Source organism: Bombina bombina, chromosome 7 (assembly GCF_027579735.1).
Source record: "Bombina bombina isolate aBomBom1 chromosome 7, aBomBom1.pri, whole genome shotgun sequence".
Classification (NCBI taxonomy): domain Eukaryota; kingdom Metazoa; phylum Chordata; class Amphibia; order Anura; family Bombinatoridae; genus Bombina; species Bombina bombina.
Window position 1 is genome coordinate 544,160,196 of NC_069505.1, and position 16,066 is coordinate 544,176,261.

The 16,066-nt window shown below is 37.4% G+C and overlaps 1 protein-coding gene across 1 annotated transcript in view; it reads right to left on the bottom strand.

Annotated features, from left to right (window-relative positions):
- Nucleotides 1-16,066, bottom strand: part of LOC128666989 (gastrula zinc finger protein XlCGF26.1) — a 42,455-nt gene that overhangs the window by 25,654 nt on the left and 735 nt on the right. The window contains exons 2-3 of the mRNA XM_053721837.1: nt 10,382-10,520; nt 4,819-4,945 (exon numbers count right to left, since the gene is read on the bottom strand). Of these exons, the coding sequence (XP_053577812.1) occupies nt 4,819-4,945; nt 10,382-10,429 (175 nt within the window). The 5' untranslated portion in view covers nt 10,430-10,520. The remainder of the gene's footprint in view (nt 1-4,818; nt 4,946-10,381; nt 10,521-16,066) is intronic.

Consider the following 16,066-nt stretch of genomic DNA (forward strand, 5'->3'; position numbering starts at 1 on the left):
GAATCATGAAAGAAAAATTTGGGGCTTCAGGTCCTTTTAATTATTTTTTTTGTTGGGTTATTGATTTAAAGTGGACATTATAGTCAAAGATGATATTCTCTAATTCATTAGGGCATGTCCTTTTTACACTATCAACTCTGCCCTACTGTGTGATTAACCCTAGCAAAACACACAGTAGAAGTATCAGAGAGGGAGAGGAAAACACAGCTGATCCAATCAGCACAAGTTCCACATCTGAGTCGTGCGTCAAGCACTGCTGTTTTTTTTCGCTTAGGGCCAGCAGACTTCTGGTCACAAGCCATACTTCTACTGTGTTAAACCCTCTTTGCGGGGGTTAAACACAGTAATGCAGGGTCTTAAAATGAACTGCTCTAACAAATTTGTTTTTAAACTACAATAGCCCATTAACTCATTTTTATAAGTTGAAAAGTCCTGATTAGTGATTTTTAATTGATTTAGCTGGTAGCATTTGTATCTGTTGAGTGATGTTGCTTCCTAACGTCATCTAATATGACAGGGTGTAGTTTCTGTGTTTTGCCCATACGCAAAGTTATATTCACAAAATGATCAAGACCTTTTAGGTGTTGAATTTGATAAGTGAAAAATTGCCATGTAAAAGTGATGTTAAGTATCGAGAATTTGGATTCTGGTAATTCAAACAGCACTGGCACATAGATACATACATTTAATTTGACTGTTCTCCTTAAAGTGATAGTAAACTCTCCCCTTTTAATCAGATCCGTAATTTTATTTATATTTTAGATGATGTTTCATTCTTCAGTTGTAACGAAGATGCGCCATAGCTTTTTTTTTTAGTATAGATATAAAATTCAAACACCCCACGCTCCACCGCTCACTTGTAAAGTAAAATTTTCTGTGAGCTAACGGTTCGAATTGTTCTCCAATCATTGCTTTAGCTACAACAAAAGTGCCATATGGGAAGAGCACTGATTGGACAACAATTCAAACCTTTAGCTCACAGAAAAAAAAATTGACTTTTCAAGTGGGCTGCAGAGCGCAAGGTATTCGAACTTCATATCTATTTTAAAAAGTAAGTTATAGCGCATCTTCATAACAACTGATGAATTAAACTCCATCTAAAATACCCCTAACATTCCGGATCTTATTTTAGAAAGGGGAGAGATTACCATCACTTAAAGTAACACTAATGAAGAGATGTTCCCCTTTAAGGGGGCTGAAAAGAAAAGCCAAAGCATAAAACCTCACTTTTAGGTGGGTATAAGACCCCTCTATTCACTATTTATGGTATAGGACCCCTCACCTTCCTGACATATACCATTTTAGTTAAAAAGCAGTAAAAAAAACAGAGGGCATTCAGTGAATAATGCTTATGGAATATCTTGATTCACCCTTGTAGCATTCACCAACAAAGAAATGCCAAACCATGCAAGTTAAACTGAAGACAAAGGCCTCTATTTATCAAGGTCTGTCGGACCTGATCCGACAGATCAGGTCCGACAGACCTCGCTGAATATTGCGAGCAATACGCTCGCAGTATTCAGCATTGCACCAGCAGCTCACAAGAGCTGCTGGTGCAATGCCTCCCCCTGCAGACTCGCGGCCAATAGGCCACCAGCAGGGGGGTGTCAATCAACCCGATCGGCTTGATTTCCGGCGATGTCTGTCCACCTGCTCAGAGCAGGCGGACAGGTTATGGAGCAGCGGTCTTTGTGACCGCTGCTTCATAACTTGTGTTTCTGGCGAGTCTGAAGAGTCGCCAGAAACACGGCCCTTCAAGCTCCGTACGGAGCTTGATAAATATGGGCCATAGTATGAAGTATTTTGAAACGTATACAGAACATATTTTTTTCTGCCACACTTGGCTTTTTACAGCCATACATCCATTTTGTAGTGCTTCCGAAATATGTCAGGAGTCCACATTGCGCCTTTACATAACTCTTCAGCACATTGGTCTACTTCAGCTACTGAAGAAGTATTGTCTGTCCTTGTAGAATGAGTCTGAGGGCGCTGTGGAATATGTACTCAACACTTGTATTAGGGTTCATGTGGCACCTTAAAGGGACAATGTAGTAAAGTAATGCATTATTTTAATAAAGCCTTATTATTGCAAAATATGCATTAAAACTGTTGCAACTAAAGTTCCCCAAAAAATTAGAGAGACCTTGCTGTGTTTTCGCTGCTGAAGAATGTGGCTGTAATACTTACTCATAAAAATTGTTTCACTAACTCCCTAATTAGCATACAAACCAGTGCGTCATTAGCTGACTTCACTGGCTCAGCACAGTGTAATGTAGAAAGCTAAGAAAGCTGAATTTTTGTGAGTTAAATCAAAACAGTAGCACAGATACAAAACAAATACTAGGTAATTACTAATAACTAATTGCGCACTCAAAAATATAATACATCAAAACAACATAGTGCAACAAGGATATAAAATAAGAGTACAAAGAGAGTGAGTTGAAAAACTCTTTGGTGCTTGATTGTAGGGAATTCCCAGATGATGTGCATGTAAAATAAGAAGTGAATATAGTGAAGTACGTAGATTCAAATAATCCAGTCCCCCAGGGAACAATACTCATATTAATAAGAGCTATGACTAAGCTCTTAGTGAAGGTGCGGATAGGTATCAAGCCCCTCGGCTATCAAGGATATTTCCCAGGATATCAGGTATATAAAATATATTTATAAAAAATAGATAAAAAGGACTGTATTAGTCACCAAGCTTCTGGGTACACATAAATTAAATGCAAATGAACATCCAAATGGCTTAACAATTTACTTTAACATTGAAGTCCCTTCAAGCTCTGACTATGAGCATACAAATGTCTGTAATAGTCCCTTGGTAGCCGAGGGGCTTGATACCTATCCGCACCTTCACTAAGAGATTAGTCATAGCTCTTCCTTATATGAGTATTGTTCCCTGGGGGACTGGATTATTTGAATCTACGTACTTCACTATATTCACTTATTATTTTACATGCACATCATCTGGGAATTCCCTACAATCAAGCACTAAAGAATTTTTCAACTCATTCTCTCTGGACTCTTATTTTATATACTTGTTGCATTATGTTGTTTTGAAGTAGCACAGATACAAACTAAGCTAAAATTAAATAGCAAGTGCTGCTTCCCATTAGCACTGTCTTTAAATTAGCCGCTGCAGACAATGGTGCTAAAAATGTATCTCCTCTCATGCTACTCTGAAACAATCTCCTAGATGAAAGGGTCTTATTTCAAAGAGCAGCGTGTAAGGAACTTAATTTTGAGATCCCTAACAACACATTTAACAAACAAAACAAAACAAACAAAACTAACAGCCTTAAAGAATCTCCAGAAATGAGCAATTTTTACATAATAATCAACCTATCACAGTACTCCAAGAGTTCAGGATCAGAACTGCTGGAATCTCTCTCTCTCCAAACTTATTTAAAGTGAAGGTCCATTTTGATGAATTAGTGCCCGGTTTTTAATAAACCTATTAAAAACAAAGGCACTTTAATTGATCAAAATTGACATTTCACTGTTTTCTTAAAAAACTTACCTTTTAATCCTGGCAGCCGCTCCAGCACTTCCTCTGCCCGTCGCAAGCCGTCTTCGCATGTCCAAAATGACGAATCCGGCTTCCTCCAATCACAGCGTTGCATCAGGCCAATGCTGGAGCGGCATTCAGGATTAAAAGGTAAATTTTTGAAGAAAACAGTGAAATGTCAATTTTGATGAATTAAAGTGCCCTTGTTTTTAATAGGTTTATTAAAATCCGGGCACTAATTCATCAAAATGGACCTTCACTTTAATGCAAAATGTACATAGGGGAGTTGTATTCTTAACTTTAAGGCACTTTGCCTGTCACTTGGGTTGTTATTATTTTATATTTTTTGTTAAAAAAAAAGGGGAGAAAAATAATCCACTTACTTGGGATTTGTTAAAAGAGATTTAAAAGCAGCATTTTCTATAATGAAATATGCAACGTTCCAAGGTAAATGGATTATAAATATAAAGCAAAATAAAATAAAAACATACAGATCACTTGCCAGAATGAGAAAAAAATAATAACTGGGATTTAACATTTGCAGGTATGGATGACAGCAAATACTTGTGATGCTAAAAGGTTTGCAAAAACTGACATACCCAAGTATGCACTGAAATAACACAAACTGGTTTACAGGAGTACCAAGAAAGGATCACCCAGTATTGACGCACACACCCATATACAATCATAATACTGGCTTTATTTGCATCAGTGCAACACACAGGTACAGACAAAAGGAAAATACCACCCCACCTACAAACTGTGCAAGAGTCAACGTATTCCACAGTCGTATGACATTAAGAGTATGATTACAGAAAAATAATATCAATAAGACAACTACATGACTAATAAACGAAAAGGCCCCGTATGTGAGTTAGCATCCAATGTACACCTTCTTTACACAAGGAATTCTACAGGACAATGGGCTTGTGAGCTTACATTCTAAAAGATGAACTGTTAAGAGAGAATGTGAGCGGACTGGGACAAAAAAAAAATCCAATACTCCTCAAGTTCCAAGTACATAAAATCGAAAGTCCTTTCCTGTTAGCCAGAGTGACTAGGGGGACCTGGAAAACAGCAGAGCCTGGAGATTAAGGGGAATGGATTATCATATCCAGTAGACAGAATAAAAAAAATGGTAGATGGCAAAAACAAGAATATAGAAAGATGGAATTTGGCTTAATTTAAGGCTTTTGGTTTTCTGTCTACAGCTAATAAAAAGATGCAAATCTTTGTTGGTGAATGCTGCTAGGGTTAGCCAAAATACATACATTATATAGAAGAGACAAATGGGAAGTGATTCATACCTAAGGATTCAAGGTTCAGGTAATTGTCTATCATTACATCCTTATAAAGTTTTTTTTGCTCTTCATTTAAACAGCCCCACTCCTCCTCTGAAAAGTAAATTGCAACTTTGTCAAACTCCATTTCTTCCTAAAAATTAAAAACAGAAAACAAAACAATAAAGCACAGACCATGTCTTCCTACAATCACCACTAACGATTCAGCTTTGCTGAGCTTAAGAGCAGGGCCTGTCAATCACCCCGATCAAGCATGTTCAGGGGGATTTATTGGATAAAAAGTAACTGCTTCTTAAAATTCTGGTTGCAGGCTTGGTCATGTGAGTCAGCACCTCAAACTCTCAGAAGCTGTGAATTCATCTTGATAAATTATACACGTTTAAAAATGCTTTTGAATGCAATAAGACCCTGTTAGCTGCAAATGGTTTTCAATAACCAAACTCCACCCACTGTTTGCCTTATTTTGATGAGCTTTTGATGACTTGTTACTGGAGTAGGCTAGCTACTGACATTTTGTTAGCAAAATATAGTTTTTTTAGTTCCTTATCTGATAACCTCTGCTGAAGCCAAAAGAGCAGATATGTGGCAGGGTTAGGCTTGCAAGGTTTGCCTTGTGCCCTCCCAGTTGCCAGAATAGAAAAGTTATTTAACTACACACAACTGAACCAACAGAGTGGTTCAGAGTACTAATATGTTAATGTTCCATTGTTCTCTCCAAGGGCCCAATTCTAAAAAGCTTTTTGTGTTGGTAAGATTCTATAAGAATACTAGCCAGTCTTTCTATGTCCCTTGTGGAATTATATAAAGTCACTATTTACCCTGAAGACAGGGTTTCTCGCTAAGGGGTGTATACTGCATTTTTGTATAGGAAAGAGATGCATTACTAAACTGCACAATTAATTTCTTTATTTAAAAATCGTACAAAATGAATAGTTGAACCATTCACACAAAAATACCAAGGGGAAAAAAATGTCTTAAGGTGCATCAAAAATTGCAATAAAATTGTCCACCAAAACATGTATTTTATCAAAAACGTAAAATTTGTATGTAAATTACACAAAAATAAATAGTATTAAATATGTCCAGTGTAAATCGTAAATTAAAGTACACTGGATGTGCAAAAAACACATAGAAATTTGTACTTCTAAGTATAAAATACAAAGCGTAATTGTTTTTTTCGTAAAATAGGCTGAACACAGGGCGTTCCATGGGCATATATATAAAATTGTCTCTCAAATCCCAGCGTAATTCTATAAACATTTCCACCCTACAGTTCTCACTGTTTTTTTCCTCACAAATTAAAAAGGTGAGCTTTAATCAAAATACTAAAAACGATAAAACCTATGCATACAAAAATAAAAGTTTCTAAGGTATTCACATTTACTACCTCCTTAGGCAATGAGTTTCAAAATTTTATTGCTCTTACAGTGAAAAAACATTTACATTGCTGGAGAATAAATCTCCTTTCCTCCAGCCTTAAATTGTGACCTCTTGTCACAAACAATTTTCTTGGAATAAACAGAGTCATCTCTGCATATGGGCCTTGAATATATTTATATAAAGTAATCATGTCACTTCTCGGGTGCCTTTTTCCTAGTGAAAACCAACCCAGTTTGGCTAACATCTCCTAATAGCTTAAATTCCCCTTATTAGTTTTGTGGCCCTTCTCTGAACTTTCTCTATGTCTGCAATGTCTTTTTCTGAGATCGGTCCCCAGAACTGCACTCCATACTCAAGGTGAGGTCTTACCAGGGATTAATATAATGACAGAATTATGCTTTCCTACCTTGCATCAATGCCTCTTTAAATACATGTTAGTATATTATTCACCTTAGAAGCCGTTGCCCTGCATTGTGCACCCATCTTTAGCTTGTTATCTATTACTACTCCCAAATCCATTTCCTCCTCTGTTTGGCTAAGTCTAGTCCTATTTAAATAATAGGTTTCCTGCTTATTTTTACTTCCAAAATGTAGAACCTTTTATTTTCTAAACTGAAGAAAAATAAAATCACATTAGCATCTTTATGTAAAAAAGGAAGATAACTGTACCTTTAACTTTCCACAGCTCACAAGAGTAAATACTTTTTATTGTTTAAAAAGATAAATGATCCCTTTATTACCCATTCCCCAGTCTTACATAACCAACATGGTTATATTAATTTACTTTTTACCTCTTTGATTACCTTGTATCTAAGCCTCTGCAGACTGCCCCCTTATTTCAGGTCTTTTGACAGAAAGGCATTTTAGCCAATCAGTGCTGACTCCTAGGTAACTCCACAGAAGAGAGCACAATGTTATCTATATGGCACACACAAACTAGCGCAAACTCTGAAAAATTGTCATAATGCACTAAGAGAAAAGGAAGCTTTCAAGGGCTTAGAAATTAACATATAAGCCTACCTATGTTTAGCTTTCAACAAAGAATACCAAGAGAACAAAGCAAATTTTATTATAAAAGTAAATTGGAAAGTTGTTTGAAATCGCATACCCTATCTGAATCATGAAAGTTTAATTTTGACTAGACTGTCCCTTTAAGGGTAAACCAATTATACAGTACACTGTCCGAAAATGTTCCTTTTTAGGTGTGAGATTATTTTGAAATTAATATATTATTATCCTGGCCGTAAATACAGTCATGTGAAAAAGAAAGTACACCCTCTTTGAATTCTATGATGTTATCAGGACATAATAAAAATTATCTGGTCCTTAGCAGGTCTTAAAATTAGGTAAAAACAACCTCAGATGAACAACATCACATGACATATTACACCGTGTCATTATTTATTTAAGGGGACATTAAACACCAAAAATTTTATTTTTTAAAAAGATAATCACTTTATTTACCATTCCCCAGTTTTGCACAACCAACACTATTATATTAAAGGGACAGTCTAGTCAAATTTAAACTTTCATGATTCAGATAGGGCATGCTATTTTAACCAACTTTCCAATTGACTTTTATCTTTAAATTTGCTTTGTTCCCTTGGTGGTTTTTGAAAAGCTAAACCTAGGTAGGCTCAAACTGATTTCTAAAACCAGCGGATTTCTGAAAACCGCCTCTTAAAGGGACACTCAAGTCAAAATTAAACTTTCTGATTCAGATAGAGCATGCAATTGTAAACAACTTTCCAATTTACTTCCATTAACAAAATGTGCACAGTCTTTTTATATTTACACTTTTTGAGTCACCAGCTCCTACTGAGCATGTTTCACAGCATATACGTATATGCATTTGTGATTGGCTGATGGCTGTCACATGATACAGGGGGAGTGGAAATAGACGTAACTTTGCAATGTATTTAAAAAAAATCTACTACTCATTTGAAGTTCAGACTAAGTGCTATTGCATTGTCTTCTTATCATGCATTTGTTGATTATGCAAATCTACTGTATTGACTGGTCCTTTAACTCAGAGCATTTTGAAAGTTTTTCACAGTTAGACAGTACTAGTTCATGTGTGTCATATAGATAACATTGTGCTCACTTTAATGGAGTTATTTAGGAGTCTGCACTGATTGGCTAAACTAAATGTCTGTCAGAAGCACTGAGATGGGGGCAGTCTGCAGAGGCTTAGATACAAGGTAATCACAGAGGTAATAAGTGTATTTATATAACTGTGTTGGTTGTGCAAAACTGGTGAATGGGTAATAAAGGGATTATCTATTTTTTTAAATAATAAAAATTCTGGTGTAGACTGTCCCTTTAATACACTTTTTACCCCTGTGATTTCCTTGTATCTAAGCTTCTTCTGACTGCCTCCTTATCTCAGATCATTTCAGGCAATTAGTGCTGACTACACAGGCGTGAGACCAATGTTATATGGCTCACATGAACTAACACCCTCTTGCTGTGAAAAACTGTCAAATGCATTCAGATAAGAGGCGGCCTTCAAGGTGTAGAAATTAGCACATGAGTCTACCTTGGTTTAGCTGTAATCTAAGAATACCAAGAGAACAAAGCAAATTTGATGATAAAAGTAAATTGAAAAGTTGTTTGCAATGACATGCCCTATCTGAATCATTAAAGTTTAATTTGGACTTTACTATCCCTTTAACAGAAATAAAGCTAAAATAGAGAAGCCATATGTGAAAAACTAAGTAAACCTTATGTTTCAATAGCTTGTAAAACCACCTTTAGCAGCAATAACTTGAAGTAATAATTTCTGTATGACTTCATCAGTATCTCACATCGTTGTAGAGGGATTCTGACCCACTCTTCTTTACAACGTTGCTTCAGTTCATTGAGGTTTGCAGGCATTCGTTTATGCACAGCTCTCTAAAGGTCCCACCACAGCATTTCAATCGGGTTGAGATCTTGACTTTGACTGAGCCATTGCAACATCTTGATTCTTTTCTTTTTCAGTCATTCTGTTGTAGATTTGCTGGTGTGCTTGGGATCATTGTCCTCTTGCATGACTCAATTTTAGCCAAGCTTTAGCTGTCGGACAAATGGCCTCACATTTGACTCTAGAATACTTTGGTATGCAGAGGAGTTCATGTTCGACTCAATGACTGCGAGGTGGTCAGGTCCTGTGGCTGCAAAACAAGCCCAAATCATCACCCCTCCACCACCGTGCTTGACAGTTGGTATGAGGCGTTTGTGCTGATATGCTGTGTTTGGTTTTTGCCAAATGTGGCACTGTGCATTATCACCAAACTCCACTTTGTTCTCGTCTGTCCAAAGGACATTGTTCCAGAAGTCTTGTGGTTTGTTCAGATGCAACTTTGCAAACCTAAGCCGTACTGCCAAGTTCTTTTTAGAGAGAAGAGGCTTTCTCCTGGCAACCCTTCCATACAAACCATACTTGTTCAGTCTTTTTCTAATTGTACTGTCATGAACTTTAACATTGAACATGCTGAGGCCTGTAGAGTCTGAGATGTAACTCTTGGGTTTTTTGCAATTTCTCTGAGCATTGCACAGTCTGACCGTGGGGTGATTTTGCTGGGACGTTCACTCCTGGGAAGATTGGCAACTGTCTTGAATGTTTTCCACTTTTGAATAATCTTTCTCACTGTAGAATGATGGACTTTAAATTGTTTGGAAATTGCCTTATAACCCTTCCCAGATCGATAAACAGCAACAACTGCCCTTCTAGGATAATTGCTGATGTATTTCCTCCTTGGCATTGTGTTAACAGACACCTGAATGCTCCAGACCCACACCCTGCTAAAACTTTTATAAAGGTGGTCACACTTACTGATTATCAATTAATCAAAGGCATTTGATTAGCAGCACCTAGATGCTACTTAGCCTCTTAATTCCTATGGAAGCAGTAAGGATATACTTAGTTTTTTCGCACATGGCTTCTTAATTTTGGCTTTGTTTTTGTTAAATAAATCTTGACACGGTGTACTGCCATGTGTTGTTATTCATCTGAGGTTGTATTTACCTAATTTTAAGACCTGCTAAGGACCAGATGATTGTTATTATGTCCTGATACTTAAAAACCATAGAATTCAAAAAGGTTGTACTTTCTTTTTCACATGACTGTACATAAAAAGACAGATTAGCACAACCCACACACGCAACAGCATATAAAAGCTATAACATTACAACTAATTTGCCTCACCTTCCTCGTCCTCATGAGCATCTTGGAGGTTTCATTCTTCTCAGTCATTGTCTTGTAAATCAAATGAGAATCAGAAAAAGAATTGGACGCTGGTCTTTCAGCAATGTGTACAAAAGGTAACGGGTCCCTTAGTCATTTACTGTAACATCAAAATGAAATAGAAATGTTAAAAGAAAACAATAATGTGACAGATCAATGTGTATGATCTGTATCATAGAAAAGCTGGTAAGCACATAAATACAAGACATATGATTAAACAGACATAATACCCATATGCAATTGAAAGAAAAAAATCGCATTAACATCTAGATTCTCTATGTAAAAAAGGAAGATAATTTTACCTTCAACTTTCCTCAGCTCACATGGCATTTGTTTAATGTAATAGTATTTCTAATGCTATTTTTAAATGTAATATTTGAATTATGCAATATTCAAAATTAGGGATGCACCGAAATGAAAATTCTGGACCGAAACCGATACCGAAAATTCAGGATGATCCTGGCCGAAAACCGAAACAAAACCGAAATTGTTTTTTTCTTTTTTAACTACAGTGTGTGTGTGTAGCTGAGAGAGCTTGTAGGCGGGAAAGCTCCAACAAATGGACATGGTCACTTGTACAGTAGGGCGTGATCTGCAGTGAAACTGGAGCTCTATAAGGGAGAGCGTGGTTATAGCCAGACAACAATACGAGGTGGACATGTGTTTTGTTTTTGGGTGTAGTTATCCGTGCGATGAGCATGGCTGCACCTGATCGTCTCTCATCGTATCTCCGCCTAGTTCCTGGTTCGGGTCTCACACTGACCCATCAGATTATATGTCCGGAGCCCAAAATGGAGTCTGCCTGTCACCTATCACCAGGACCACTGGACTTAGCTACAACCTTATGTGCAAGGTGGTTATAGAAAGTTACTGTGCTTTTTTGTATACACTGTCTGGTGGGTGCTAATTTGTACCAACTGTGTGCGAGCTTGGGGCTTATGCATATATAGTGTGCACGCATATTTGCCTCAGGCGAATAGAATGTCTACGCACAAGAGGTTGATGTATGAGCACTGTATATAAGGCTTAAAGATATTCAGTGTGTGTGCTTAGGGCTGTGTCTGATAATATCAAGTGTTTATAAACATGTTACTTATCCTCCTTTGATATTTGTATTCACTATTCAGAACTTTGGTTTCCTTCTCTCCTGGTTTCAAATATCATCATGTCATGGTACTTATGTGTGTGCTCTGTGTACCATGCCAGTGCTGTGCTGCTCACCTTATGCTAAGGATAGACATGTAACTCAATAGAACAGGGGAGGGCTGTACATTTTTAGCCATTTTGGTCCTCTTTGGGCCGAAATTGGAATTGCACATTTTCGGCGGGCCAAATTTTGGTGCATCACTAGTATTATTCTTTATTTAGTTCTGTGTAACAGAATCAGATTTAACCGTTTTTGTTTTGTTACCAATTAACAAAATAAAGTATAGTCCTAGAAAACTATTATTATATGCAAAACAGTAAGTCAAGTAATGAACTCAAACAGCAGCTCTAGGCTGGCATCAAATTTAAAATATGCTACACAATAATTTTGCCGAAAATAAAAGGCAAAAAAAACGAAAACCGAAATAACAAAAAATGCTATTTTCGGCCGAAACTTTCTGCGGCCGAAATTTCGGTGCATCCCTATTCAAAATAGAAACATTTGAATTAATATATTTTATCTATAATGTATCAATTTACTATTATTAGCTGTTTTAATATTACCAAAATAAGTTTTAAAGGGACACTAAACTCAATTTTATTATTTTATGATTCGGATAGAGCCGCAATTTTAAGCAACTTTCTTATTTACTCCTATTATCAATTTTTCTTTGTTCTCTTGGTATCTTTATTTCAAAAAGCAATAATGAATGGTTAGGAGCCGGCCCATTTTTGGTACAGCACCCTGGATAGTGCTTGTTGATTGGTAGCTACATTTAGCCACCAATCAGCAAGTGGTACCCAGTTGCTGAACCTAAAATGGGCCAGCTCCAATGTGTTCATTCCTGTTTTTCAAATGAAGATATCAAGTGAGGGGGGCGTGTCTGAACAGCAACCAGGAACGGTCACATTTTTTTTGAGCTCCAGCTGAATCTCTTATCATCCGCCGATTTTAGGAGTAATCTTACAGCCAAATCTCTAAATCTGAAACTTGCATTATCCCACTACAGAGTGGGGACTAACATTCCCTATATTGAGCTGTATTTGTGATGCTGCAGTGAAAAAACAGACAAGGAAGGCCTAGCGCGGCGGCACTTGCTAGGCAACGCCACCCCCTCGGTAACCCGAGGTTCCTAGCTACAACTGGTCAGGCCAACACCACTATCTGGGGTTGTATATCATAACTACTAAATCTGGAGGATATAAAAGAAAGAACATAGAGCATTCTCAGCGACTACTTACTGACATAACCCACGCCATACAATAACTAAGATGGCCGCGATTGAGGACGCTGATTGCCAGGATATCTTTGACAATATACACTGGAGCAGATTTGAGGAGTTGTGTATGCGTCTCATGGAGAAGGCTCCGCAGGACCCAGCACTACTTAAAGACACAGTCAAAGCCACGGACGGAGTTAGAGGGGCTCCTCCACTAACAGAGATCCTTAAACAAGAAGAGCGCAGAGAAATCAGGGAAACTCTACCAAGCTACTGGCAACCTGAAACATCAGGAGATGCCGAGTGGTGCGGGTACGGCAATCCATGGGGGGACAAGTCCAGCAATGTCCAGGATCAAAGCTCCATTACACGCACCAGGAGAACAACAACAATCATCGACACGCTCTTTGCCTGCCAAGGTTGGATGGGGTTTCAGGGGGGGCCCCCCGAGAAGCCGAAGCAGGGAAACAGACACCATATAAGTTTGTTGCCTCTCGTGATACCTATGATCTCTGCAGCTGCTCACCGGAGAATTTATTTTCTGAACATAGTTACCCGCAGCTGCCGAGTCACCTCAGAGGAGCGATTGCTACAGGTATATTAAGACTCCCCATGTGCTGGTTCCCTTGCCCCAAAGTTAAGCTCCGAGACCCTCAGGTTTCTACCAGGTCTTACCCTTTCTTGCAAACAAAGCCTTGGGGCTAAACGATTCCTGGGACTCTGATGACTTGGCTATTTGTCAATAACAGTGAAATACAGTTAGAATGGACGATAATTAAATATAGTTGTTTGTTCTTTGTTGTTTAATCGCATGCCCTAGCTAATATATATGTTTTAACTTCACATGTTACAAGACTTTGACTTTTATTTCGTGGATATAATTATACTATGCTGATTGGACCAAGCAGCTCACTTAGATGAATATAACTTTAGCTGCAAAAAAGGCAATGATAAAACTATACTTTAAACATAAAGTATAGCCATGCCTAGTGAAATCTAATTGTGCTTCATTATGCTCTGCTCAGCGCGCTTTTTCTTGGTAGTTGCACATCGTGACTCATAATAGGTGATATCTCCTCCTTGACAATTAAGGTAATAGAGTTGAGGCTGATACAACCCAGACAAATTCTTCCAGACTCTGCGGCTTGCGGCCGGAGCCGTAGGGAGGAAGACAGGCTTATCACTATACATAGCATCTAGCCTTAACATAAAACCATATATTCATAATGTTATAGAGCCCAGCAATATGTAAAATGTAACTCAGTTTCCTACGTGAGGAGGAGGTCTGACAACCTGTTATCAAGGTCTCCCGACTCACTTTGAGCAACCCAGAGAATCACCCTATCAAACAATAGGTCCAATTACCAACATATGTTAGCCAGATAGTATTTACCAGTTGCAACATCCTCATGATCAGTTCACATAGTTTCCTAGCAAGAAGCTCACAAACAAGGTTCTCTAACTAGATTTTATTTATGTGAAGTCTGAAATGAATGCTATATTGATGTCTTATAAAACCATGAATCTGAGTATAGTACATATCTGCTATTTAATATGTTCATGACCTCCATAGTGAATAAATTCCATGATATGAGTGTAAATATGGTAAAACTAATTACATTACAGGTTAGTCCAGTTGTAGCCTCAGCATCTCTATTTCTATATGACTTAAATGCAATAGCCTTTATGAAGATGCAACTTTTTCTTTTGTATATTTCTATATATGTTTAATGAAACCCCTAATCACGTATTATCCATATACAAAAGGTCCAAGAGTGACCTATATCAATTTATACAGGGGAGAAAAATATGAGGACTCTGAGTTTTACGGTACATGTTAAAGGGACAGTCAACACCAGAATTGTTGTTGTTTTAAAAGATAGATAATCCTTTTATTACCCATTCCCCAGTTTTGCACAGCCACCACGGTTATATTAATATACGTTTTACCTCTGTGATTACCTTGTATCTAAGCATCTTCTGACAGCCCCCTGATCACATGACATTTTATTTATATCTATTGACTTTCATTTTAGCCAATTAGTGCAGTGTCTGCCACAATTCACAGGCGTGCTCACAATGTTATCTATATGGCTTACAGGAACTAGCTCTCCCCTGCTGTGAAAAGCAAATACAAAAGCATGTGATTAGAGGCGGCCTTCAAGGGCTTAGCAATTATCATATGAGCCTTCCTAGGTTTAGCTTTCAACTAAGAATACCAAGAGAACAAAGCAAAATTGGTGATAAAAGTAAATTGGAAAGTTGTTTAAAATTACATGCCCTATTTGAAACATGAAAGGTTTTTTTGGACTTGACTGTCCCTTTAAGATAGCAATGTTGACTTGATATGTAGCTTGTACTGTATATTATTTGTATGTATACACTGTTGTTCTCAAAAAAAATTAATAAAAAATAAAAAAAAAGATATCAAGTGAACAAAGAAAATTGATAATAGGAGTACATTAGAAAGTTGCTTAAAATTGCTGCTCTAGCTGAATCATGAAAGAAAAAAATGTGGGTTTAGTGTCCCTTTACTGTCTATAAAACAATGGGAGCTGCCATGTTGTAACTTAGGTTACCCTCTCTGCTGTGGGTCAATTAGGAACAGTTATAAATAGGTCACTAGAGTGTGCAGCCAATGGCTTTGTGGACTATAACTGTTCTGCACTTACATTTCTAACAGGAACTGAAAAGATCATAATTTCAGAGTGGAATTACAGGAAAAGGGGACAAAGCTAATAATTAAACTATATTGCAGAGTATATATATATATACAGGTATACCTCACTTTACAACGCTTTGCGGAGCTGAAGTTCAACCTCCAAGGATTTTGAAACAGTGCTGTAATCATCGTGAGATTGTGAGAAAAGTGACTGGCACCATTTTGTTATGCACAGTACACTCTGTTTACAGCATTACCGTGTAATCTGTTTCTCAGTGCTATAGTCTGGCAAATTTTACTACAGTAATTGTCACTATTTTACAGGTACAGTATTTATTGAATACTGCGCTGTGCGAGTGTTAAACTAAACATAGCCCGATTGCACCCCTAATATATGTTGGTTCAAACATGTTTTCAAGTTTTTAAACAAACTGGCAAGTGAAAAGAAAGCTAAACCTGCCTTGTTTCACTTTAAACTTAATGTAAAGTTTGACGAATGTGTGCCCGGTTTTAAAAAATCCTATTAAAAACAGGGGCACTTTCATTCATCAAACTTTACATTTCACTCGTTTTGTTAAAATACTCACCTTTTATTCTTGAAAGCCGCTCCAGCGCTCC